At 55.8% G+C, this 24,035-nt stretch overlaps 2 protein-coding genes and 1 long non-coding RNA gene across 4 annotated transcripts; 2 read left to right on the top strand and 1 right to left on the bottom strand.

Annotated features, from left to right (window-relative positions):
• Positions 1-359: 359 nt before the first annotated feature.
• LOC311425799 (uncharacterized protein) lies at positions 360-4,779 on the top strand (the record flags this gene model as incomplete). Its single annotated transcript, XM_084501810.1, has 11 exons — positions 360-388; positions 1,040-1,819; positions 2,111-2,185; positions 2,494-2,559; positions 3,199-3,270; positions 3,457-3,528; positions 3,617-3,718; positions 3,824-3,931; positions 4,012-4,083; positions 4,172-4,273; positions 4,634-4,779. The coding sequence occupies exons 2-11, from the start codon at positions 1,711-1,713 to the stop codon at positions 4,777-4,779; spliced, it is 924 nt and encodes a 307-aa protein (XP_084357936.1). The 5' UTR covers positions 360-388; positions 1,040-1,710.
• Positions 4,780-4,818: 39 nt separating this feature from the next.
• Positions 4,819-5,552, top strand: LOC311425850. The gene is made up of 3 exons (XR_014686455.1): positions 4,819-4,893; positions 4,982-5,083; positions 5,444-5,552. It is a non-coding gene; the product is annotated as an uncharacterized lncRNA (long non-coding RNA).
• Positions 5,553-18,906: 13,354 nt separating this feature from the next.
• On the bottom strand, positions 18,907-24,018 carry LOC311425840 (uncharacterized protein). Of its 2 annotated transcripts, none has more exons than XM_084501869.1 (12): positions 23,760-24,018; positions 23,394-23,468; positions 23,020-23,085; positions 22,305-22,376; positions 22,035-22,106; positions 21,845-21,946; positions 21,632-21,739; positions 21,480-21,551; positions 21,290-21,391; positions 20,831-20,938; positions 20,186-20,333; positions 18,907-19,348 (listed from the first exon to the last, which is right to left on the bottom strand). In XM_084501869.1, the coding sequence occupies exons 1-12, from the start codon at positions 23,866-23,868 to the stop codon at positions 19,021-19,023; spliced, it is 1,362 nt and encodes a 453-aa protein (XP_084357995.1). In that variant the 5' UTR covers positions 23,869-24,018; the 3' UTR covers positions 18,907-19,020. The 2 variants fall into 2 exon arrangements, with proteins under 2 accessions (XP_084357995.1, XP_084357996.1); XM_084501870.1 differs by having other exon boundaries at positions 22,035-22,103.
• Positions 24,019-24,035: the final 17 nt, after the last annotated feature.

Genomic DNA, 24,035 nt, shown 5'->3' with positions numbered 1-24,035 from the left:
GCTTGCAGCAGTTGCCTGCTGCATGCTTATGCAGCATCGGAGGCAGCAAAATCAGTGAGTTTTGGCTCTGGCTCATGCCTAGGTCCCTCACCATTGCCTGAGCCCCTTCCAGTCGCTGCAGGTCACTAAGTAAGAGGTAGATCACACCATGCGAGGGGAATGTTTCTCTTCTGTGTTTGATTGCAGCAGTTGTCGCAGGCACTGGCTACTCAATACCTCAGCGTGGTGTGGTCCACGAGCCTCAGGGCAATCCGCCAGGTAATTAAGCGGAAGGAAGGAGTATCTAGGTGCTGCAGAGCCCAAATGTCAGCCAAGCCAATCTCTGCAGGTGGTACAGCATCAGCATCGCTCCATGGATGGGGGCAGCAAGCAGGCGCTGGAGACGGGTGTGAGTAGCTTGGGGTACTTTCAGGTTATTAGGGTTTCCTTTCTTTGGTTGTTTTCCACCTCCTGTCTTTTGCAGGGGTGCAAATGCTGCTCCCTTCTGTGGTGGAAGCGGGGCCTGTGGTACCACCACTGGTACCATGGAGCTGTGATGGGGAGCCAATGGTGTGGCTGTCTGTAAGGGTCCCCAGGAGGTGCGTGTCTGGGGTGCTCGTGGTGGGCTGGGGGATGCTGGGGCTGGTGCTGCTGGGGCTGGAGTTGCCAATACCAGCACGGGGTGGGGATGCTGGTGCTGTGCGTGCTGGCAGCAAGTTGGGGATGCTGCTAGCAGTCCTGGACAGAGATGCCAGTAGTGGTGCTGGGGCCCCATGGGGATACCAGTACTGGAGCTGGGGGCAATCAAGGTGCTGGAGGTGGTACTGGAAGTGGGATGGTGATGTTGATAGTCGGGTGGTGATGCTCTTACTGGGGCCATGCTGCTGGTACTAGTACAGCTTGGTGGGGCAGCGCTGCTGGTACTGGGACAGCAGTGCACGTAGTGGGACAGCTGTGCTGGAACTGGGATGGCGACTGTGCAGCACAGGACGCTTACTGTCATTATTTATGACCGAGTGGTGCACATCAACATCATCACTGGTTTCTCTGGTCATCACAGATGAGTGTGCTGCTGCTTTTACAACCGCGCTGGGAGACTGGTCAGCCCCTTGGAAGTAATGGCCGCATTCAGAGGCGGGGAAGAAGAGAGAAGAGGTTCAACAAAAGGAGCAAAACCCAGCCACATTTCTCACTGTGTCTTCCTTCACAAAGGAAAGCCCCCTTCGAAGCCCGCAGACACCGTGTCAACTCTTCCAGCTGGCTGCCAGCCTGCGAGTTGACACCCGCAGAGCGTGAATGCCATCACCTTGGCAATTTAGGGAATCATTAGGTCTCAAAGACAGATTCTGCATCCAGATAAATCACCACTGGAAATCGGGTAAAACAAGAGTTTCACCTGAAAACCTCTGAGCAAGAAGCGTGAGCAGAGGTGCAGAATATCTGCGGAACTCTGCTGTGACACTGTGCCAAGCCGTGAGGTCACTACACCTCTCCGTGACGCTGCAAGGGCCATGAGATCCCAGCGCTGCTCCGTGACTCTGCGAGGACCGTGAGGTCCAACGCTGCTCCGTGACACCGTGAGGGCTGCAAGGTCACAGCACCTCTGGGTGATGCAGTGCTGGGCCGTGAGGTCCCGACACCCCATTGTGATGCTGGGCCGGGCCACAGGCACTGCTGCGCACCGGTCCTGACGGCAGCACTAGCTGCAGCTGCAGCGGTGGTGGTGGAAGCATGGTGCGAGTGTGGGGAGCCACGGCCCGTGCCTGCCTCCTCTTCCTCCTCCTGGTGGCCCTGTGTGCCCGGGGTGCCCAGGCTGCGCCATGGCGACCACCGGGAGCAGGTGGGTGGACAGGGCCGGGGCCAACACCAAAGCCTGGGCGGCATGGTGCTGCGCGGCACGCATATTGATGGAGGGGCCGGGGCCGGGATAGCAGCAGGGCCGGGCGGGCACCGCGGGCAGGGGGCAGGCAGGAGGCAGAAGCCGCGCAGGGTGGCATGGTGGGGCCGTGGCTGCTGAGGGGTCTTTTCCTGCCGGGGGGGCCGGGAGCGGCGCTGAGGCCGAGAAGCCTCAGCCCCCTCAGTCAATGCACAGCATGCCATGGGAACTTCTCTCGTCTCTGCTTGCTTTTAGATGATGACAAGGTTGGTTCTCCATATCCAGCTTCTCAGCTGGATCCTGGTTTGGAGCCTCAGGAGGATCCCCGAGGTGAGTTGTGAGTGGGCTTCCTTGAAGGAAGATGGCTACTGTGCTGTAATAGTTTCTTGAGGGTCTTCCAAGTGGGTTTGTGCCTTGAGGGGGCTTGCACAAATGAGCCCTGAGTATTTCTTCACTTGGAGAGATGCCACCCCTGCCCCTCTCCACAGAGAGGGGAGAACCCAGGCTTTTCTTCCTATTTGGGCCACGTCATTGCCTGACCTCTTTTGCCAGTGCCTCCCAGTCACTGAGGAGGAGGCAGGCCCCGAGAGGCAATGGAAGCTCCCCTTCCCTGTGTCTGATCCCACTTGTGCCCACAGGCAGTATTGGTGAAGTGCCTCCGTGGAATCCTGCTCCTGAGCCTGCCAGTATGGGTCCCACAGGTGGTAAGTTGTCAGTGTTCATTTCCTTGCTATTTGCTAACGCTTTGTTGAGCTAGCTCAGCAAGGGTTCAGCTGCTCACTGGCCAGCGGGCTGCTCCATGACAAACATGGGTGATCGTTTTTCCTGGGGTCTGCAGGCTCCCCCTGCGTGGGGGTTCCTTTGTGCCCAGCAGACATCTTCCCGTAAGAAAGACCTGAGGGGCCACATCTTTGTCGGCGTGGTCCCTGTGGGGTGTTGCGCACGGCCTCGAGAGAGGATTTGGGAAGAGGCCGAGAGAGAGCCTACAGCTCAGCAGGCCCCTTTGTGGCTTTGGAAATCTGGGCTCGTGCCTGGGTCCCTCATCATTGCCTGAGCCCCCTCCAGTCGCTGCAGCTCACTCAGGAGGAGGCAGATCGCACCATGCGAGGGGAATGTTTCTCTTCTGTGCTTCATTAAGGAGTTCTTGCAGGCTCTGGCTACTCAACACCTCAGCTTGGTGTGGTCCACGAGCCTGAGGTTAATCCGCCTGGTCAGTCAGGGGAAGGAAGGAGCATGTAGGTGCTGCAGAGCCAGCAGGCACCTTGAGGTTGAGTTGTCACTCTGGTCAGAAGGAGTATATTGATGCAGTTCACGGGAGGGGCTCTATCCTCTTGTGTTTACAGATGGGACCGAAGGCAAAGGTGATGCAGGTTCCCAGATGGGTTCCAGGACAGTAGCTCTGGGAGATGGCGTGGGTAAGTTGTGGCTTTTGATTTCCTTTGAGAGCTGCCAGCTCAAAGCCAAGCATCTCTGCAGGTGGCAGGGTACAGACTGGCACGTGTGTGTGCCCTGTCAAGGCACGACCCCTGGTATGCTCTCCTACTGAGCTATCGATGTAGATGGCGATGGGACAGAAAGTTCTCACAGGTCTTTGCTTGCAGAAGCGTCCCCACAGAGGGCTTTGCCAGATCCTCGGCTGCTTCCTGCGCTGGAGCCCAGCTGGTCTCCCAGGGGTGGGTAGTCATTCCCCTGACTTCACAAACAACTCCCTGGTCTCCAAATTGCACTGGTGCCAAAGTGCTCTTGCTGCTTTCTGTTCAGGTCCTCTAAGAGCAAAGGATGAAGCTGGAAGAATAAAACCTTCCCCAGCGTCCTCTGACATCGTAGAGGAAATCATAAAGGAGTTAGCGAAGGCAGCACCTGGTGGGTATATTTCACTCACACAGTGAGAAGCACTAGCTTCCAAAGATACCATCCTCGAAAGGAGGAGCAGTTCCTTATAATCAGTGTCCCGCTTTCTTTCTAAAGGGATGGTTAGAGAGACTGTGCCGAAGGAGGTGCTTTGGAAATTAAGCGGTCGCACGCTGCCGCTCTCTGGCAAAGGAACAGAGGCAATGCGGGCAACTGCCACACCAGGTAAAGGCTGTTTCTTGGCCATAGAGCTACTGATGTAGGTGTTGATGTGACACAAAGTTCTCACGGGTCTTTGCTTGCAGAAGCGTCCCCACGGAGGGCTTTGCCAGATCCTCGGCTGCTTCCTGCGCTGGAGCCCAGCTGGTCTCCCAGGGGTGGGTAGTCATTCCCCTGACTTCACAAACAACTCCCTGGTCTCCAAATTGCACTGGTGCCAAAGTGCTCTTGCTGCTTTCTGTTCAGGTCCTCTAAGAGCAAAGGATGAAGCTGGAAGAATAAAACCTTCCCCAGCGTCCTCTGACATCGTAGAGGAAATCATAAAGGAGTTAGCGAAGGCAGCACCTGGTGGGTATATTTCACTCTGTGCGCCATAAGTCTTGAGAAGCTGAGGTTCTAAATCTGTGTGTGGACGCACCGTAACCTGCACAGCAGGAAGGGATGGGTCAGAACGGAGACACTCCGTTTCACACCTAGCAGGCACTGCTGAGCCCCAGAGATGGCCGAGCGCCCCTGCTGCCGCTTGTGGGTCCAGCCTGGTCCCAGGGGCAGCCTCTAGCCCAGCATTACCATTACTGGTCCGAGCTGTTGCGTGCAAACATTGGTATCCAGCCAGCAGCAATGGGCGTTTGCTTGTAATTGTGCCCACAATATGGTTCAAGGAGGAGCAGTTACTTACATTCCCACTGTCCTGCTTTCTTTCTCAAGGGACAGACAGTCAGACTGTGCCGAAGGACGCGCTTTGGCAAGGAAGCAGTCGCACGCTGCCCCTCTCTGACAAAGGAACAGAGGCAATGCGGGCAACTGCCACACCAGGTAAAGGCTGTTTCTTGGCCATAGAGCTACTGGTGTAGGTGTTGATGTGACACAAAGTTCTCACGGGTCTTTGCTTGCAGAAGCGTCCCCACGGAGGGCTTTGCCAGATCCTCGGCTGCTTCCTGCGCTGGAGCCCAGCTGGTCTCCCAGGGGTGGGTAGTCATTCCCCTGACTTCACAAACAACTCCCTGGTCTCCAAATTGCACTGGTGCCAAAGTGCTCTTGCTGCTTTCTGTTCAGGTCCTCTAAGAGCAAAGGATGAAGCTGGAAGAATAAAACCTTCCCCAGCGTCGTCTCACATCTTAGAGAAAATCAGAAAGGAGTTAGCGAAGGCAGCACCTGGTGGGTATATTTCACTCTGTGCGCCATAAGTCTTGAGAAGCTGAGGTTCTAAATCCGTGTGTGGACGCACCGTAACCTGCACAGCAGGAAGGGATGGGTCAGAATGGAGACACTCCGTTTCACACCTAGCAGGCACTGCTGAGCCCCAGAGATGGCCGAGCGCCCCTGCTGCCGCTTGTGGGTCCAGCCTGGTCCCAGGGGCAGCCTCTAGCCCAGCATTACCATTACTGGTCCGAGCTGTTGCGTGCAAACATTGGTATCCAGCCAGCAGCAATGGGCGTTTGCTTGTAATTGTGCCCACAATATGGTTCAAGGAGGAGCAGTTACTTACATTCCCACTGTCCTGCTTTCTTTCTCAAGGGACAGACAGTCAGACTGTGCCGAAGGACGCGCTTTGGCAAGGAAGCAGTCGCACGCTGCCCCTCTCTGACAAAGGAACAGAGGCAATGCGGGCAACTGCCACACCAGGTAAAGGCTGTTTCTTGGCCATCCGCTGTCACCAAGCAGAACCAGCATGCGCGTGCAGGTTCTTGCCCTGGTACCCGCTCTTGCACCTCATGGCAGCAGCCAAAGCCCAGAGTGTCAGTAGGCAGCAAGTGTTGCAGAGGAAGGCAGGAGTGGCTCCCTGGGGATGGCTGTCTGCCCTGGGCTGTGACAGCATGTGACAGCAGTGCAGCGGAGAGACGCTCACAAAGCTCTGTGGCTGTGGTTAGAGAGGGGTCACCTCCCAGCGCACCCCGCTCCCAGGGATTTTGCAACTTTGCACTTGAGGGAACGAGGCCATGTGAAACCCATGGAGCAGACGCTGGGAAACGGGACCCCTCCCTCCGGTGTAGCGCGGCCCAGAGTGATGCCCTGACCCAGTGCAGATGGGGCACTGCCTCACTGGCTCTCCTGTGCTCCTGAATTCCCGGTAGTGCACAGGACACAGCAATGTCCACAATTGTTCTTCCAGGCGTGGATGGGGAGAACAATGCAAACACTGCAGAGCCCCCAAATTTCCGAAGTTACTGCATAGAAGGCGCTGCGGCATTCTTGGTTCCCCTCCTGCTTGTGACAGTTGCCTGCTGCATGCTTATCCGGCGCTGGAGGCAGAAAAATCAGTGAGTTGTTGTTCCCACACTCCCTCTCCTTCTCCCCCGCTCCCAAATTCTTTTCCTTAACTTTGTTAACATTAGTATATGTCTGCTGCTAGCCAGGTAGCAGTTGTCTTTGGCGTATTGTGAAGTGAGCAGTTAGTTTTTGACCAGACTCTTCTGAACTTTCTGCTGTCCGCTGCTTTAGCTGGCCTCTAATTCCTGGGTATTCTGTTCTGGAGCCAGTTTTTCTGTTGCTGCTCTTAGCTAAACGTGGTCCTTCCGCAGCAAGAGCAGAGCCAGGGACAGCCGTAGGCAAAGGGCCTTGCCTTGGAGAGTGACATCTAATGTGTCACAGCCGCACCTGAGCGCTGCCAGCGTGCGTGTCTTCAGCACAGACAGGGCTTGTGTGTTTAATTACACATCCCAAAGAGCGGATGGGCAGCACCTCACCGAACAGTGAGCCGAGGCTGCCGCCTTGTTGGGCCAGGGCCAGGGCCAGGGCCAGGGCCAGGGCCAGGGCCAGGGCCAGGGCCAGGCAGGGAGCTGAGTGCTGGTCCTTGCCAGGCGCTCTGGGGAAGGGCAGACGGTGGTTTTTGGGGCCTGGCCATGCTGAGCCCAGCTATGCACCCCTGTCTCTGCGGGGGACAGCACGTGCAGAGCAGGCAGGTGAGGATGGCCGGTGAGGCGCTGGGGAGGAGGCGAGCCAGGGAATGTTGTGGAGGGGAGCAGAATCCCAGCCCAGGGCACATGGCGCCCCAAATTCTGCACAGAGCACTGCGTGCCCACAGCTCACGTACAGCCGGGTGCCTGCACCCCGCTGCCTCGCACCCGCCTGGCACCGCAGCCGCAGCACGGCCTCAGCAATTCCTGTCCCCGCAGGCGCCTCGCCGCAGCCCAGGCAGCCCAGAGCGACAGCCGTGGCCGCTCCTTGAGCCCGTCCAGGAGGCCAGAGCACCGTGCTAGGCCTGAGAGCCAGGCCCGACGCCAGCGGCCACCAGCAGTGCCTGGAAGACCTGCCCGCCTGCCACCAGCCCGGCCTCCGCGGCCTCCGCGGCCCCCACGCCCTCCACAAACACCATGGAAGGCACGCGACGGGCCCAGCGCCCCCCAGTCCTCATGGGCACGGGCACCGCCCCCACGGCCCCCCCCACCCTCCTTCAAGGGCTGGGGGAGGCCCCCCCGGGGTGCAGCCTGGGGCAATTACTGAGCCCCGGGCTGCAGCTTCAATAAATATCCAATAAGACAGCACAGCAGTCCGGCTCTTCTGTACAGCAATCCCCGGGAACACGCAGCAGGACTTGGATGGAGAAGTACCCCTGAGGGTCCTGGTGAAATGTGTCCATGCCCACGGACACCATCATTCTTAGGTCTGGGCCCTAAAGAGAAGGGCTTGGGCCCTAAAGAGAAGAAGGGTATGGGCCCTGAAGAGAGGGATTTGGGTCCTAAAGAGAAGAAGGGCTTGGGCCCTAAAGAGAAGAAGGGCTTGGGCCCTCAGAAAGGGTTTTGTGCCCTGAAGAATTGTTGGTTTTTTTTTGCCCTGAAGAGAAGCGTTTGGGCCCTGAAGGGAAGGGTTTGGGCCCAAAAGAGAGGGGTTCGGGGCAGAAAGGGAAGAAGGGTTTGGGGCCTAATGAGAAGGGTTTGGGCCCTAAATAGGAGGCATGAGGCTCTAAAACTGAGGGTGGAAGCCCTCTGAAGGAAGTTTTAGACCCCAAAATGAGGTATAGGAGACTGGAAACAACACTGATTTAAAAAATTCTAGTCTTTGGGCCATAAAAAGCAGGATCTGGATCCAAACTTGATATTTTGATAGTAAAACAGATGCTTTGATCTTCAAACTGATTCACTGGGCTCTATAAAGCAGTTTGGGGTTTGGATCCTTAGAGAAAGCTTTGGGCCATTACAATGGGGATGTGAACACTCAAATGTGGCTTTGGGTTCCAAAATGAAGGCTAATGGTGCTCCAGTTGCACCATTAGGAGTGTTTGGGGGCACTGGGTGCACTGGGGTCCCCCTCACTCATCCTTTTCCTGTACCAGTCACACTGTACGTAGGTCTCGGGGCTCCTGGGAGGTACGGTGGACACCCTTATCCTTCAATTAGGGGGTACCCCCCGCAGCCACCCCCTTGTCACGTCACCCCAGTGCTGACCAACAGACTTTGGATGGTGAAACTGGGAGCCTTGGACCCTTAAGATGGGACCTGGACGCTAAAAGAAGGTTTGGGGTCCTAAAAATGAGGGTCTGGGCCCTTAAAACGTGGCTGTGAGTGCTCAGACGGACACTTTGAAATCCCAAACCAAAAACTGGGACTGTGGACCCCACCGTGGTGTTTGGGGCCCTGAAATGAGGATTTGGGCCCTACAACGAGCCCTTGCTCCCTCAGAGGTCTCATTATACCCTACAAACGAGGCCATGCCTGCTTCAAAGAGGGCTTGGGGCTTACTGTGGAGATTCAGCCCCCCACAATGAGACTCTGTGCCCTAAAGAGAGGGGCTTGGGCCCTGAAGAGAAGGGCTTCAGCCCCAAAGAGAGGTGCTTGGGCCCTGAATAATAGGGGTTTTTTTGCCCTAAGGAGAAGGGTTTGGGCCCTGAAGAACAGTTTGTTTGTTTGTTTGTTTGCCCTGAAGAGAAGGGCTGTGGTGGTTCCACTCGAGTGGGCAGCCAAGCTCCACCACAACCGCTCTCTCACTCCCCCTCCTCAAAGAGGAATGGGCAGAAAATACGATGAAAAGGGCTCAAAGTTGAGATAAGGACAATGAGATCACCAGGTAATTATCGTAAGGGGCAAAACAGGCTCGGCATAGGGAGACAGTAAGATTTATTGCTTATTACTAACAAGCTAGAGAAGTGAGAAACAAAGGAAAGAAACCAAAAGCACCTTCCCCCCATCCACCCTCTTCCACCTCTCCCCCCGAGCGGTGCAGGGACACGGGGGAATGGGGGTTATGGTTAGTCTGCAGCACTTCTTCTCTGCCGCTCCTTCTCGGTCACTCTCATCCCCTGTGCTGTGGGGTCCTCCCACGGGATGCAGTCCTTGATGAACTGATCCGGCGTGGGCTTCCCACAGGCAGCAGCTCTTCCAGAACTGCTCCAGATATGGGTCCGTACGACGGGATCCTTCCCTCAGGAGCAAACTGCTCCAACCTGGCTCCCCCACGGGCAGCCGCTCCTGCCAGACCCCCTGCTCCTGCGTGGGCTCCTCTCCACGGGCTACAGGTCCAGCCTGGAATCTGCTCGGGCAGGGGTCTTCCACAGGCCGCAGCCTCCGTTCGTGCAGGGCCACCTGCTCCACCGTGGTCTCCTCCACGGGCTGCAGCGTGGAACCCTGCTCCACCGTGGTACTCCATGGGCTGCAGGAGGACAGCCTGCTTCACCATGGGCCTCACCACAGGCCGCAGGGGACTTCTGCTCCATGCCTGGAGCACCTCTCCCCATCCTTCTGCACTGCCCTTGGCGCCTGCAAGGCTGTTCCTCACTCCTCTCACTCTCCCAGCTGCTGTGTATCGCAGCGGTTTTTGGGCCCTGTCTTAAATATGCTCTCACAGAGGCACAAAACAACATCGCTTATTGGCTCAGCTCTGGTCAGCAGTGGGGCCCTTACCTAACATGGTGCAGCTGCTAGATCCTTCTTACAGAAGCCACCCCTATGGCCCCCTGCTACCAAAGCCTTGCCACGTAAACCCACTAAAAGGGCTTGAACCCTAAAGAGAAAAAAGGGCTTGGACCCTGAAGAGAGGGCTTTGTGTAATACACCATAAATGTTTGTTCATTGTCTTTTGTATTATAAAAACAAGGAGTTCTGTTTGAGGAGCGGGAGTTGGGAAAGCTCCCTTCTCAAGTAAGGAGCTGTATAATGCTTGGCTAGACACTATGAAAATTCTTTTGCTTAATGTAACAAAGAAAGAGAACCCCCTCCCCTTCCCTCTTTCTGCATCTCAGTTGCCTCTTTTGTTCAAAGACACTGTTGCAAAGCTCAGGTAACCCCCTCCTGATAAGTCGCTAAACTAGTGTAGCAACATCCTGCCTTCCTGTCTCACGCTGGGCCAACATGACCAAATAAAACAAGAAGTTGAACCACAACACCGAGGAAGACTACGGCCTTCATCTTCACGACCACCAGAGGGACAGACACGACCGCCTAGCAACAGTGCGCGCAGGCGCAGAACATACCAGGATGTGCTGCGTAATCCCGGAATTACCAAGCTATAAGAAGGGACCCTGGCGGGGGTGAGGTGCGCGCCGTTGGCGGAGCCGAGACTCCCCGGCCGCCCAGCGCTGTTTTGCTTGCTGTTGCTTACTCAATAAATTCCTTTCTATGATTATTACAGTGCTCTGTGAAAAATTAAACAAGGGGGCAACTTATAACACGTAGAGAACTGTTCAGGATGTGCAACCATTTTCCCTAAAAGGGATAGGGGGGTGGGGGAGATTTCCACGTGCTGCTGGTGACGTCGGTGTCTTTGCGCCTGTGTTGGCACAGTGACGCTGGGGTAAAAAGTGATGTTGAAGAACTGCAGCAGGTGACAGCTTTGTGCTGTGTTGTGTGATTTTGAGGGAAAAACTTCCCGAAAGCCCGGCACGTGGCTGGGTCTGCCCTCAGTGCTGCTGATGGGCTCCCTGGGAGCAGTGGGGGCCTTCTCTGGGTCCTGGGGGTCCGTGGGGACAGCAGGACCCCTGGGTGGTGGTGGCAGGACGTGGTGTCTGCCCCCAGTTCTGGGCCCGTTCCTGCCCCAGACCACGGGTGAGTGTCCTGAGGTCCCTGTCCCCGGTGTCCCAGCCCACCTGGGTCCCTCGACGGCTGCACTGGCCTCGCGTGTCTCCAGTTTGGGGTCACCCAACTGGGAGGTGCTGGGGGAAGCTGTGGTCGATGGAGCCGTTGGGGTGGGTGACACAGCTCTGCTGTGGCCAGGCAGGGTGACAGCGTCGCCAGTGTCACCAGGCGCTGGTCCCACCTCAGCTGTGCTCCCAGACACCTCCCAGCCTGGAGGTCCCTGCGTTCGGGTTCGGGTTCTGGTTTAGGGTTAGGGTAGAGGTTAGTGCTAGGGGTAGTGGTTTGGGAAAGGGGTCGAGGGGCAAAGTTCTGTGTTGGGGATTATGGATTGTGATTATTACTTCAGGATTTAGAGTTCGAGTGCCAGAATATGGGTTATGTTTGGGGTTTATGCATGGGGTTAAGGGTTAGGGTTAGGGTTAAAGGCTCGAGTTCTGTTTTGGCATTTAGGGATGGCAGGTATCCTTAGGGTAGGGGTTAAAAGGTGTAGGATTGAGTTTTCGGTTGAGATTCTGGATGGGGTTTACTGTTGGTGGTTTCTGTTTATGGTTTGGGTTTAGGCATGTGGTTTCGATTTGGGGGTGTTAATTGATTTTGGGGTTTGTGTTAGCAGTTAGGGTTGAGGAAAGGTAGGGACTGGGACAGTTAAGAACGAAACGTGACGGGTGAGCTCATTTAAGGAACGGAAAATCAAGGGCATTGTGTGGCCTAAAAGTTTTGCAGCAACGACCCCAGCACTTGCCAACTTGATACGGAGCCATTTTGTGCCCTCTCTGCCTTCCAGGGGCAATCGTAGGTTGACTTTTTAAATATTTTGCAGCCTGGAATTAAGTCGTCCCCAGAAGGTAGACACGCGCACACCCCCCCAAAAAGAGATGGCCATTTCCTCCGTGGTGCTGAGGCAGCAGCACGTGGAGAGCAAGAGACTGGGCTCCGGTCCTTCAGCGATGGTTCAGGTAAGCCAACTCTAAACAGCACTTTCCTATTTCCTGTAGGAAAGAGCCTATTTGGTCTTGGGTGTCAGGTAGCAAGGATTCAAGAAACATGGTCAAGAAACAAAACGAGCCAAAGGAAATAGGAGCAGGTCCGGGAAAAAAATACAGAGAGAAATGTCGAGGGAAGACGGAAGGGTAAGCAAGGTTAGAGTGTTAGCAGCAAACGGTAGCTGATTCTTTGCTGGGAGTTTCAGATGCGGGGCTCAGGGGCAGAAGCATTCAGTCCTTGGACTAAGCTGACCATCAAAGCCTGCAATTTGCCATCAAAAGCCACCGATGAGCATTTACCCAAACAAGGCTAGCCATCAAAAGTTGAAATTCTCGAGCAATAGAATCCCCCTCAAACCCAAATGAGTCTTAAGTGCCGCAATTGCTGTGCAGAATTTTACTTGACAAGCAGAAGCACTTGGAAAAATCATTTTACTTGGCAGGTTCCGTTGTGGCAGCGCAGCCCAGCGGGATGGAAATGGTGCTGTCTTTTTCTCCCCAGCTGCCGTCGCATCCTCTCCTTTCCCCTCCAGGGACGTGCAGGTTTTCTCCACGTTGCTCTGAGGGCAGCTTCCCAGCTCTTGTCCCAGCAAGGGGAGGTTCCTGGCCATGGAGGCCGTGGAGAAGGTCCCTCAGCTGGAAACATCATCATGTTTCCTCCACTGTCTCGTCATCCGCTGTCAGATGGATTTCTGTGAAGGGAGTGAGAGTGAGCAAAAACTGCTACAGGTTTTTGGGGCTCTTTGCCCACACGCGGGCCCCGCGGATGGCTTCAGGTCCCGCCGTTTCCCTCCCTCTGCTCACCCCATCCCCAGACCCGGCCAGCAGCAGGGTTCAGCTCTGCCAGGCCCACCCACAAAGCCCCTCTCTTCCCACCCGGCCTGGAAACCAGCACCCAGCTGCAAACACACACTCCTCTCGGGCCAAGAGCAGCCTCCTGCTTCCTTAGGCCTTCTAAATGCTGCCAAATAACGTGTGTCTGCATGTGTGTGCCTGTGTGGCAACAGAAGGGAGCTTGAGGGACTTGAGGCTAGCCATGGAGGAGCCGAAGGTTCTGCTTGGATCGAAGCAACCCCCGGCTCAAAACTGAGATCTCGTTGGAGAGGCCCCGCTGTCCCCAGAACTACTTTCCTCCAAGGCTTGAGCCCCCAAGGGAACAGGGATGTGGATCATACACCTGTTTTGCCACCTCTGACGGCATTCTTGCAGCTCCGAGCAATCAAAGCTTGGCTCACCAGGGACTGGGCGTCGGCGGCGGGAGCCTGGGTTTGAGCTCTGGCGACTGAGGATGCACAGAGCTGGCCCCCTTGTGTATCTGTGTCCCAGAAACAGAGGGCTCTCATAGATACAGGGCATGGCGTCGGGAGCCTGGGTTTTTTGCTTTGTTATTTGCATTTGTGAAGAGCTGGCCCCCTCTTCTGTCACTGTCCCAGTGTCGCGTTAAGGGGTGTAGCTGATTAACCGTTATGGGCCCGGTCGGATTCAGAGTACTGAACCAGTTGGACACTCACCAAAAACATGTTAACCGTCTGGGGGTCCCGTCAGACATTCACCATCAACGCATTAACGGTCTGGGGGTCCGTTCAGACATTCACCAAAAACGCATTAACCATCTGGGGGTCCGTTCGGACACTCACCAAAAATGCATTAACTGTCTGGGGGTCTGGTTAGATTCAGAACACTGAACTACCACGGATAACCACCCTCACCCTCATTGCACTTAATGAGAGTTATCACAATGCAATCAAGTATGGTTTATTACAGCAACAGATAATCAGGTTCTTTTGGATTGCCGGCGATGGTGACTGTCTGCAAAAGCAAGCTAGTATGCATAAAATACAAAGGTGTTATAGGTGTTACAGATGTTACAGGTGTTATAGATGTTGTAGGTGTTACAGATGTTACAGGTGTTATAGATGTTATAGATGTTATAGATGTTACAGGTGTTACAGGTGTTTACAGGTGTCACAGGTGTGCAGCCTAGAAATAAACGCGTTAAAAGGATCAAAGACTCCGTAGAGATTTATAAGCAAGTATTCAGATCTCACCCAAAGGTGTCCCAGTGCGGGGGGAAGAGAGGCTCAGCCCATCGACTGATCCCAGGAGTCAGGAGGTCCTAAGGATGTTGTCCTCGGGATGGTATCTCCCCTGACGGTGGTATCTTCCCTAACATCCCCTTTCTCTTGGGCCAATTTATATTATTTTCTATCTTTTAGGTGGAGCTTGAGTGGCTCTAGTCAAGCATCTCTTAGTTATGATTGGTGTAAAGTTTTCCCGTCTCCGTTTAAAGTAATACGCTCCGAGAAATTCAGAGCGCATGCTCAGTGAGGGGTGGTCGCACCTTGGAGGCGGGTAGCTTTTGGGATGGAGGTGTGTTTTGGTATTATAATGATATTATAAAGAGCCAAAAGTACACTAGGGTACAGCATTTGTCAAAACATGACAGGTCTTTGGCTTAGGGTGGCAAAAAGGGCAGCTTTGTGCACAGGAACAATCGAGGCCCCACCTGATTACAGAGCCTAGCCGTGGTGTCTCCACTCCACTCTACGCTCCGTGCTGTTCCTTAGAGCTTGCACACCAAGTTTCCCCAGCGCGATAGCATCTAAGGTTGGGAGCCTAGGGAATGCTCAGATAATGCAGTTATGCCCTACCCTGAAAGCCTCTTCAATGCTGTACCTTTTCCTTAAAAATGGGAATGTTAGTTTCATTTTCCTAGTTACTTCAGGCATTTACACCACACCCAGTAGTAGAGGGGTCGCTGGGCTCCTTGTGCAGCCTGGCTCTAACACCTATAGGCAACAGCGCTGAGGGCCTGGGTAGGAGCTTTGGCAGTTGATGCTCAGAACTTGCCCCCTGGTGTGTCACTGTCCCAGAAACAGAGGGCTTGGAATTGGATGCTTCCATCTCCGGGTGGTCTGGAAGCACGGACCAGAACCTCCCAGCCCGTAACTTCGGCAGTCTTTGGGAGCTGGAGCTCCCTCGCTGGAATCTGCCGCTGTCGTCGCTGGGCTCCTGAGGCATGCTGCCCTCCGAGCTTGGCAGGGACAGCATGGACACGATGGGTGTTTCTAGCGTGCCTGGGGCTTTCTGAGATTCGGGGCTCTTCACTCGCTCCGTCTCTGGCCGGGCTTCCAGGATAGATACCTTCCTGACTTCAGGAGGGGCTTTTGCTGCTTTTTGGCCCTTGCTCTTCTGCTGTTTTGCAGATTTTTCAGCCTTTGCCCGGCCCCGGTCTTGCGCCTCCTCTTTGGGTGCTGTTTTGGTCTCTTGTTTCGATTTGCTCCTGGGCTCTGTTTTGGGCGCAGCTCCTGTCTGCAGCTGGTTGCGCAAAAGCTCCTTTATGGCAGGAGGCAGCTTGGGCATCAGCGGCAGCCTGCCGAAAGGCCAAAGCGAAAAGAATTCATCCACCTGCACGACATCTTTGGGGCCCCATCTTGCACCTCCCCATGCAGCGCCCGTGGCTGCAGACCCCAAACAGAGGGGCCAGCCCCGAGAAGTGGGGGGCTCCCGGCAGCCTCCTCCCCCCCTCCCGGAGCCTCCAGCCTCACCTCAACGAAGGCTCCTTCTTCTGCTCGGCCTTCCTGTTCCAGGGCTGCACTTTTCCTTGATAAATGACGTTCAAGGTGCCCGGGAAGGGTGGCAGTTCAGGCCGTTTCTCTGGAATCAGCAAGGAGAAATGTCAGAAGCACATTTCCATGACTCTGCTGTACCCGGGACACGCTGGGTGCTGAGGCCTCCTCCTGCGCTGCCCCAGGGGCCGCTGTGCTCCCCTCCCAGCCTCCATCTCTCCCAGCAGTCTAACGTGGAACGCCTCGTGCAAGCAGCTTGCTCCTTGCTGGCATCAGCCACCTGGGAGCTCCTCCTGCCCATGTTGGGGGACATGGGGACACGAGGGGGACGTGGGACACGTGGGTACATGGGGAGGGATGTGGGGACATGGGGGGGTGTTATAAGTTGCCCCCTTGATTAATTTTTCAGAGAGCACTGTAATAATCATAGAAAGGAATTTATTGAGTAAGCAAGCAGCAAGCAAAACAGCGCTGGGCGGCCGGGGAGTCTCGGCTCCGCCAACGGCGCGCACCTCACCCCCGCCAGGGTCCCTTCTTATAGCTTGGTAATTCCGGGATTACGCAGCACATCCTGGTATGTTCTGCGCCTGCGCGCACTGTTGCTAGGCGGTCGTGTCTGTCCCTCTGGTGGTCGTGAAGATGAAGGCCGTAGTCTTCCTCGGTGTTGTGGTTCAACTTCTTGTTTTATTTGGTCATGTTGGCCCAGCGTGAGACAGGAAGGCAGGATGTTGCTACACTAGTTTAGCGACTTATCAGGAGATGGTTACATGAGCTTTGCAACAGTGTCTTTGAACAAAAGAGGCAACTGAGATGCAGAAAGAGGGAAGGGGAGGGGGTTCTCTTTCTTTGTTACATTAAGCAAAAGAATTTTCATAGTGTCTAGCCAAGCATTATACAGCTCCTTACTTGAGAAGGGAGCTTTCCCAACTCCCGCTCCTCAAACAGAACTCCTTGTTTTTATAATACAAAAGACAATGAACAAACATTTATGGTGTATTACACAAAGCCCTCTCTTCAGGGTCCAAGCCCTTTTTTCTCTTTAGGGTTCAAGCCCTTTTAGTGGGTTTACGTGGCAAGGCTTTGGTAGCAGGGGGCCATAGGGGTGGCTTCTGTAAGAAGGATCTAGCAGCTGCACCATGTTAGGTAAGGGCCCCACTGCTGACCAGAGCTGAGCCAATAAGCGATGTTGTTTTGTGCCTCTGTGAGAGCATATTTAAGACAGGGCCCAAAAACCGCTGCGATACACAGCAGCTGGGAGAGTGAGAGGAGTGAGGAACAGCCTTGCAGGCGCCAAGGGCAGTGCAGAAGGATGGGGAGAGGTGCTCCAGGCATGGAGCAGAAGTCCCCTGCGGCCTGTGGTGAGGCCCATGGTGAAGCAGGCTGTCCTCCTGCAGCCCATGGAGTACCACGGTGGAGCAGGGTTCCACGCTGCAGCCCGTGGAGGAGACCACGGTGGAGCAGGTGGCCCTGCACGAACGGAGGCTGCGGCCTGTGGAAGACCCCTGCCCGAGCAGATTCCAGGCTGGACCTGTAGCCCGTGGAGAGGAGCCCACGCAGGAGCAGGGGGTCTGGCAGGAGCGGCTGCCCGTGGGGGAGCCAGGTTGGAGCAGTTTGCTCCTGAGGGAAGGATCCCGTCGTACGGACCCATATCTGGAGCAGTTCTGGAAGAGCTGCTGCCTGTGGGAAGCCCACGCCGGATCAGTTCATCAAGGACTGCATCCCGTGGGAGGACCCCACAGCACAGGGGATGAGAGTGACCGAGAAGGAGCGGCAGAGAAGAAGTGCTGCAGACTAACCATAACCCCCATTCCCCCGTGTCCCTGCACCGCTCGGGGGGAGAGGTGGAAGAGGGTGGATGGGGGGAAGGTGCTTTTGGTTTCTTTCCTTTGTTTCTCACTTCTCTAGCTTGTTAGTAATAAGCAATAAATCTTACTGTCTCCCTATGCCGAGCCTGTTTTGCCCCTTACGATAATTACCTGGTGATCTCATTGTCCTTATCTCAACTTTGAGCCCTTTTCATCGTATTTTCTGCCCATTCCTCTTTGAGGAGGGGGAGTGAGAGAGCGGTTGTGGTGGAGCTTGGCTGCCCACTCGAGTGGAACCACCACAGCCCTTCTCTTCAGGGCAAACAAACAAACAAACAAACTGTTCTTCAGGGCCCAAACCCTTCTCCTTAGGGCAAAAAAAAACCCTATTATTCAGGGCCCAAGCACCTCTCTTTGGGGCTGAAGCCCTTCTCTTCAGGGCCCAAGCCCCTCTCTTTAGGGCACAGAGTCTCATTGTGGGGGGCTGAATCTCCACAGTAAGCCCCAAGCCCTCTTTGAAGCAGGCATGGCCTCGTTTGTAGGGTATAATGAGACCTCTGAGGGAGCAAGGGCTCGTTGTAGGGCCCAAATCCTCATTTCAGGGCCCCAAACACCACGGTGGGGTCCACAGTCCCAGTTTTTGGTTTGGGATTTCAAAGTGTCCGTCTGAGCACTCACAGCCACGTTTTAAGGGCCCAGACCCTCATTTTTAGGACCCCAAACCTTCTTTTAGCGTCCAGGTCCCATCTTAAGGGTCCAAGGCTCCCACTTTCACCATCCAAAGTCTGTCGGTCAGCACTGGGGTGACGTGACAAGGGGGTGGCAGCAGGGGGTACCCCCTAATTGAAGGATAAGGGTGTCCACCGTACCCCCCAGGAGCCCCGAGACCTACGTACAGTGTGACTGGTACAGGAAAAGGATGAGTGAGGGGGACCCCAGTGCACCCAGTGCCCCCAAACACTCCTAATGGTGCAACTGGAGCACCATTAGCCTTCATTTTGGAACCCAAAGCCACATTTGAGTGTTCACATCCCCATTGTAATGGCCCAAAGCTTTCTCTAAGGATCCAAACCCCAAACTGCTTTACAGAGCCCAGTGAATCAGTTTGAAGATCAAAGCATCTGTTTTACTATCAAAATATCAAGTTTGGATCCAGATCCTGCTTTTTATGGCCCAAAGACTAGAATTTTTTAAATCAGTGTTATTTCCAGTCTCCTATACCTCATTTTGGGGTCTAAAACTTCCTTCAGAGGGCTTCCACCCTCAGTTTTAGAGCCTCATGCCTCCTATTTAGGGCCCAAACCCTTCTCATTAGGCCCCAAACCCTTCTTCCCTTTCTGCCCCGAACCCCTCTCTTTTGGGCCCAAACCCTTCCCTTTATGGCCCAAACGCTTCTCTTCAGGGCAAAAAAAAACACCAATTCTTCAGGGCACAAAACCCTTTCTGAGGGCCCAAGCCCTTCTTCTCTTTAGGGCCCAAGCCCTTCTTCTCTTTAGGGCCCAAATCCCTCTCTTCAGGGCCCATACCCTTCTTCTCTTTAGGGCCCAAGCCCTTCTCTTTAGGGCCCAGACCTAAGAATGATGGTGTCCGTGGGCATGGACACATTTCACCAGGACCCTCAGGGGTACTTCTCCATCCAAGTCCTGCTGCGTGTTCCCGGGGATTGCTGTACAGAAGAGCCGGACTGCTGTGCTGTCTTATTGGATATTTATTGAAGCTGCAGCCCGGGGCTCAGTAATTGCCCCAGGCTGCACCCCGGGGGGGCCTCCCCCAGCCCTTGAAGGAGGGTGGGGGGGGCCGTGGGGGCGGTGCCCGTGCCCATGAGGACTGGGGGGCGCTGGGCCCGTCGCGTGCCTTCCATGGTGTTTGTGGAGGGCGTGGGGGCCGCGGAGGCCGCGGAGGCCGGGCTGGTGGCAGGCGGGCAGGTCTTCCAGGCACTGCTGGTGGCCGCTGGCGTCGGGCCTGGCTCTCAGGCCTAGCACGGTGCTCTGGCCTCCTGGACGGGCTCAAGGAGCGGCCACGGCTGTCGCTCTGGGCTGCCTGGGCTGCGGCGAGGCGCCTGCGGGGACAGGAATTGCTGAGGCCGTGCTGCGGCTGCGGTGCCAGGCGGGTGCGAGGCAGCGGGGTGCAGGCACGCGGCTGTACGTGAGCTGTGGGCACGCAGTGCTCTGTGCAGAATTTGGGGCGCCATGTGCCCTGGGCTGGGATTCTGCTCCCCTCCACAACATTCCCCGGCTCGCCTCCTCCCCAGCGCCTCACCGGCCATCCTCACCTGCCTGCTCTGCACGTGCTGTCCCCCGCAGAGACAGGGGTGCATAGCTGGGCTCAGCATGGCCAGGCCCCAAAAACCACCGTCTGCCCTTCCCCAGAGCGCCTGGCAAGGACCAGCACTCAGCTCCCTGCCTGGCCCTGGCCCTGGCCCTGGCCCTGGCCCTGGCCCAACAAGGCGGCAGCCTCGGCTCACTGTTCGGTGAGGTGCTGCCCATCCGCTCTTTGGGATGTGTAATTAAACACACAAGCCCTGTCTGTGCTGAAGACACGCACGCTGGCAGCGCTCAGGTGCGGCTGTGACACATTAGATGTCACTCTCCAAGGCAAGGCCCTTTGCCTACGGCTGTCCCTGGCTCTGCTCTTGCTGCGGAAGGACCACGTTTAGCTAAGAGCAGCAACAGAAAAACTGGCTCCAGAACAGAATACCCAGGAATTAGAGGCCAGCTAAAGCAGCGGACAGCAGAAAGTTCAGAAGAGTCTGGTCAAAAACTAACTGCTCACTTCACAATACGCCAAAGACAACTGCTACCTGGCTAGCAGCAGACATATACTAATGTTAACAAAGTTAAGGAAAAGAATTTGGGAGCGGGGGAGAAGGAGAGGGAGTGTGGGAACAACAACTCACTGATTTTTCTGCCTCCAGCGCCGGATAAGCACGCAGCAGGCAACTGTCACAAGCAGGAGGGGAACCAAGAATGCCGCAGCGCCTTCTATGCAGTAACTTCGGAAATTTGGGGGCTCTGCAGTGTTTGCATTGTTCTCCCCATCCACGCCTGGAAGAACAATTGTGGACATTGCTGTGTCCTGTGCACTACCGGGAATTCAGGAGCACAGGAGAGCCAGTGAGGCAGTGCCCCATCTGCACTGGGTCAGGGCATCACTCTGGGCCGCGCTACACCGGAGGGAGGGGTCCCGTTTCCCAGCGTCTGCTCCATGGGTTTCACATGGCCTCGTTCCCTCAAGTGCAAAGTTGCAAAATCCCTGGGAGCGGGGTGCGCTGGGAGGTGACCCCTCTCTAACCACAGCCACAGAGCTTTGTGAGCGTCTCTCCGCTGCACTGCTGTCACATGCTGTCACAGCCCAGGGCAGACAGCCATCCCCAGGGAGCCACTCCTGCCTTCCTCTGCAACACTTGCTGCCTACTGACACTCTGGGCTTTGGCTGCTGCCATGAGGTGCAAGAGCAAGAGGTGCAAGGTAACAGGGCAAGAACCTGCACGCGCATGCTGGTTCTGCTTGGTGACAGCGGATGGCCAAGAAACAGCCTTTACCTGGGGTGGCAGTTGCCCGCATTGCCTCTGTTCCTTTGTCAGAGAGGGGCAGCGTGCGACTGCTTCCTTGCCAAAGCGCGTCCTTCGGCACAGTCTGACTGTCTGTCCCTTGAGAAAGAAAGCAGGACAGTGGGAATGTAAGTAACTGCTCCTCCTTGAACCATATTGTGGGCACAATTACAAGCAAACGCCCATTGCTGCTGGCTGGATACCAATGTTTGCACGCAACAGCTCGGACCAGTAATGGTAATGCTGGGCTAGAGGCTGCCCCTGGGACCAGGCTGGACCCACAAGCGGCAGCAGGGGCGCTCGGCCATCTCTGGGGCTCAGCAGTGCCTGCTAGGTGTGAAACGGAGTGTCTCCGTTCTGACCCATCCCTTCCTGCTGTGCAGGTTACGGTGCGTCCACACACGGATCAGCTTCTCAAGACTTATGGCGCACAGAGTGAAATATACCCACCAGGTGCTGCCTTCGCTAACTCCTTTCTGATTTTCTCTAAGATGTGAGACGACGCTGGGGAAGGTTTTATTCTTCCAGCTTCATCCTTTGCTCTTAGAGGACCTGAACAGAAAGCAGCAAGAGCACTTTGGCACCAGTGCAATTTGGAGACCAGGGAGTTGTTTGTGAAGTCAGGGGAATGACTACCCACCCCTGGGAGACCAGCTGGGCTCCAGCGCAGGAAGCAGCCGAGGATCTGGCAAAGCCCTCCGTGGGGACGCTTCTGCAAGTAAAGACCCGTGAGAACTTTGTGTCACATCAACACCTACATCAGTAGCTCTATGGCCAAGAAACAGCCTTTACCTGGTGTGGCAGTTGCCCGCATTGCCTCTGTTCCTTTGCCAGAGAGCGGCAGCGTGCGACCGCTTAATTTCCAAAGCACCTCCTTCGGCACAGTCTCTCTAACCATCCCTTTAGAAAGAAAGCGGGACACTGATTATAAGGAACTGCTCCTCCTTTCGAGGATGGTATCTTTGGAAGGTAGTGCTTCTCACTGTGTGAGTGAAATATACCCACCAGGTGCTGCCTTCGCTAACTCCTTTATGATTTCCTCTACGATGTCAGAGGACGCTGGGGAAGGTTTTATTCTTCCAGCTTCATCCTTTGCTCTTAGAGGACCTGAACAGAAAGCAGCAAGAGCACTTTGGCACCAGTGCAATTTGGAGACCAGGGAGTTGTTTGTGAAGTCAGGGGAATGACTACCCACCCCTGGGAGACCAGCTGGGCTCCAGCGCAGGAAGCAGCCGAGGATCTGGCAAAGCCCTCCGTGGGGACGCTTCTGCAAGCAAAGACCTGTGAGAACTTTCTGTCCCATCGCCATCTACATCGATAGCTCAGTAGGAGAGCATACCAGGGGTCGTGCCTTGACAGGGCACACACACGTGCCAGTCTGTACCCTGCCACCTGCAGAGATGCTTGGCTGACCTTTGGGCTTTGAGCTGGCAGCTCTCAAAGGAAATCAAAAGCCACAACTTACCCACGCCATCTCCCAGAGCTACTGTCCTGGAACCCATCTGGGAACCTGCATCACCTTTGCCTTCGGTCCCATCTGTAAACACAAGAGGATAGAGCCCCTCCCGTGAACTGCATCAATATACATACTCCTTCTGACCAGAGTGACAACTCAACCTCAAGGTGCCTGCTGGCTCTGCAGCACCTACATGCTCCTTCCTTCCCCTGACTGACCAGGCGGATTAACCTCAGGCTCGTGGACCACACCAAGCTGAGGTGTTGAGTAGCCAGAGCCTGCAAGAACTCCTTAATGAAGCACAGAAGAGAAACATTCCCCTCGCATGGTGCGATCTGCCTCCTCCTGAGTGAGCTGCAGCGACTGGAGGGGGCTCAGGCAATGATGAGGGACCCAGGCACGAGCCCAGATTTCCAAAGCCACAAAGGGGCCTGCTGAGCTGTAGGCTCTCTCTCGGCCTCTTCCCAAATCCTCTCTCGAGGCCGTGCGCAACACCCCACAGGGACCACGCCGACAAAGATGTGGCCCCTCAGGTCTTTCTTACGGGAAGATGTCTGCTGGGCACAAAGGAACCCCCACGCAGGGGGAGCCTGCAGACCCCAGGAAAAACGATCACCCATGTTTGTCATGGAGCAGCCCGCTGGCCAGTGAGCAGCTGAACCCTTGCTGAGCTAGCTCAACAAAGCGTTAGCAAATAGCAAGGAAATGAACACTGACAACTTACCACCTGTGGGACCCATACTGGCAGGCTCAGGAGCAGGATTCCACGGAGGCACTTCACCAATACTGCCTGTGGGCACAAGTGGGATCAGACACAGGGAAGGGGAGCTTCCATTGCCTCTCGGGGCCTGCCTCCTCCTCAGTGACTGGGAGGCACTGGCAAAAGAGGTCAGGCAATGACGTGGCCCAAATAGGAAGAAAAGCCTGGGTTCTCCCCTCTCTGTGGAGAGGGGCAGGGGTGGCATCTCTCCAAGTGAAGAAATACTCAGGGCTCATTTGTGCAAGCCCCCTCAAGGCACAAACCCACTTGGAAGACCCTCAAGAAACTATTACAGCACAGTAGCCATCTTCCTTCAAGGAAGCCCACTCACAACTCACCTCGGGGATCCTCCTGAGGCTCCAAACCAGGATCCAGCTGAGAAGCTGGATATGGAGAACCAACCTTGTCATCATCTAAAAGCAAGCAGAGACGAGAGAAGTTCCCATGGCATGCTGTGCATTGACTGAGGGGGCTGAGGCTTCTCGGCCTCAGCGCCGCTCCCGGCCCCCCCGGCAGGAAAAGACCCCTCAGCAGCCACGGCCCCACCATGCCACCCTGCGCGGCTTCTGCCTCCTGCCTGCCCCCTGCCCGCGGTGCCCGCCCGGCCCTGCTGCTATCCCGGCCCCGGCCCCTCCATCAATATGCGTGCCGCGCAGCACCATGCCGCCCAGGCTTTGGTGTTGGCCCCGGCCCTGTCCACCCACCTGCTCCCGGTGGTCGCCATGGCGCAGCCTGGGCACCCCGGGCACACAGGGCCACCAGGAGGAGGAAGAGGAGGCAGGCACGGGCCGTGGCTCCCCACACTCGCACCATGCTTCCACCACCACCGCTGCAGCTGCAGCTAGTGCTGCCGTCAGGACCGGTGCGCAGCAGTGCCTGTGGCCCGGCCCAGCATCACAATGGGGTGTCGGGACCTCACGGCCCAGCACTGCATCACCCAGAGGTGCTGTGACCTTGCAGCCCTCACGGTGTACCGGACC

The sequence above is a fragment of the Aythya ferina genome (genome assembly GCF_964211825.1).
Source record: "Aythya ferina genome assembly, chromosome: 34".
Classification (NCBI taxonomy): Eukaryota; Metazoa; Chordata; class Aves; order Anseriformes; family Anatidae; genus Aythya; species Aythya ferina.
This window is presented reverse-complemented; position numbering and strand designations above follow the sequence as displayed.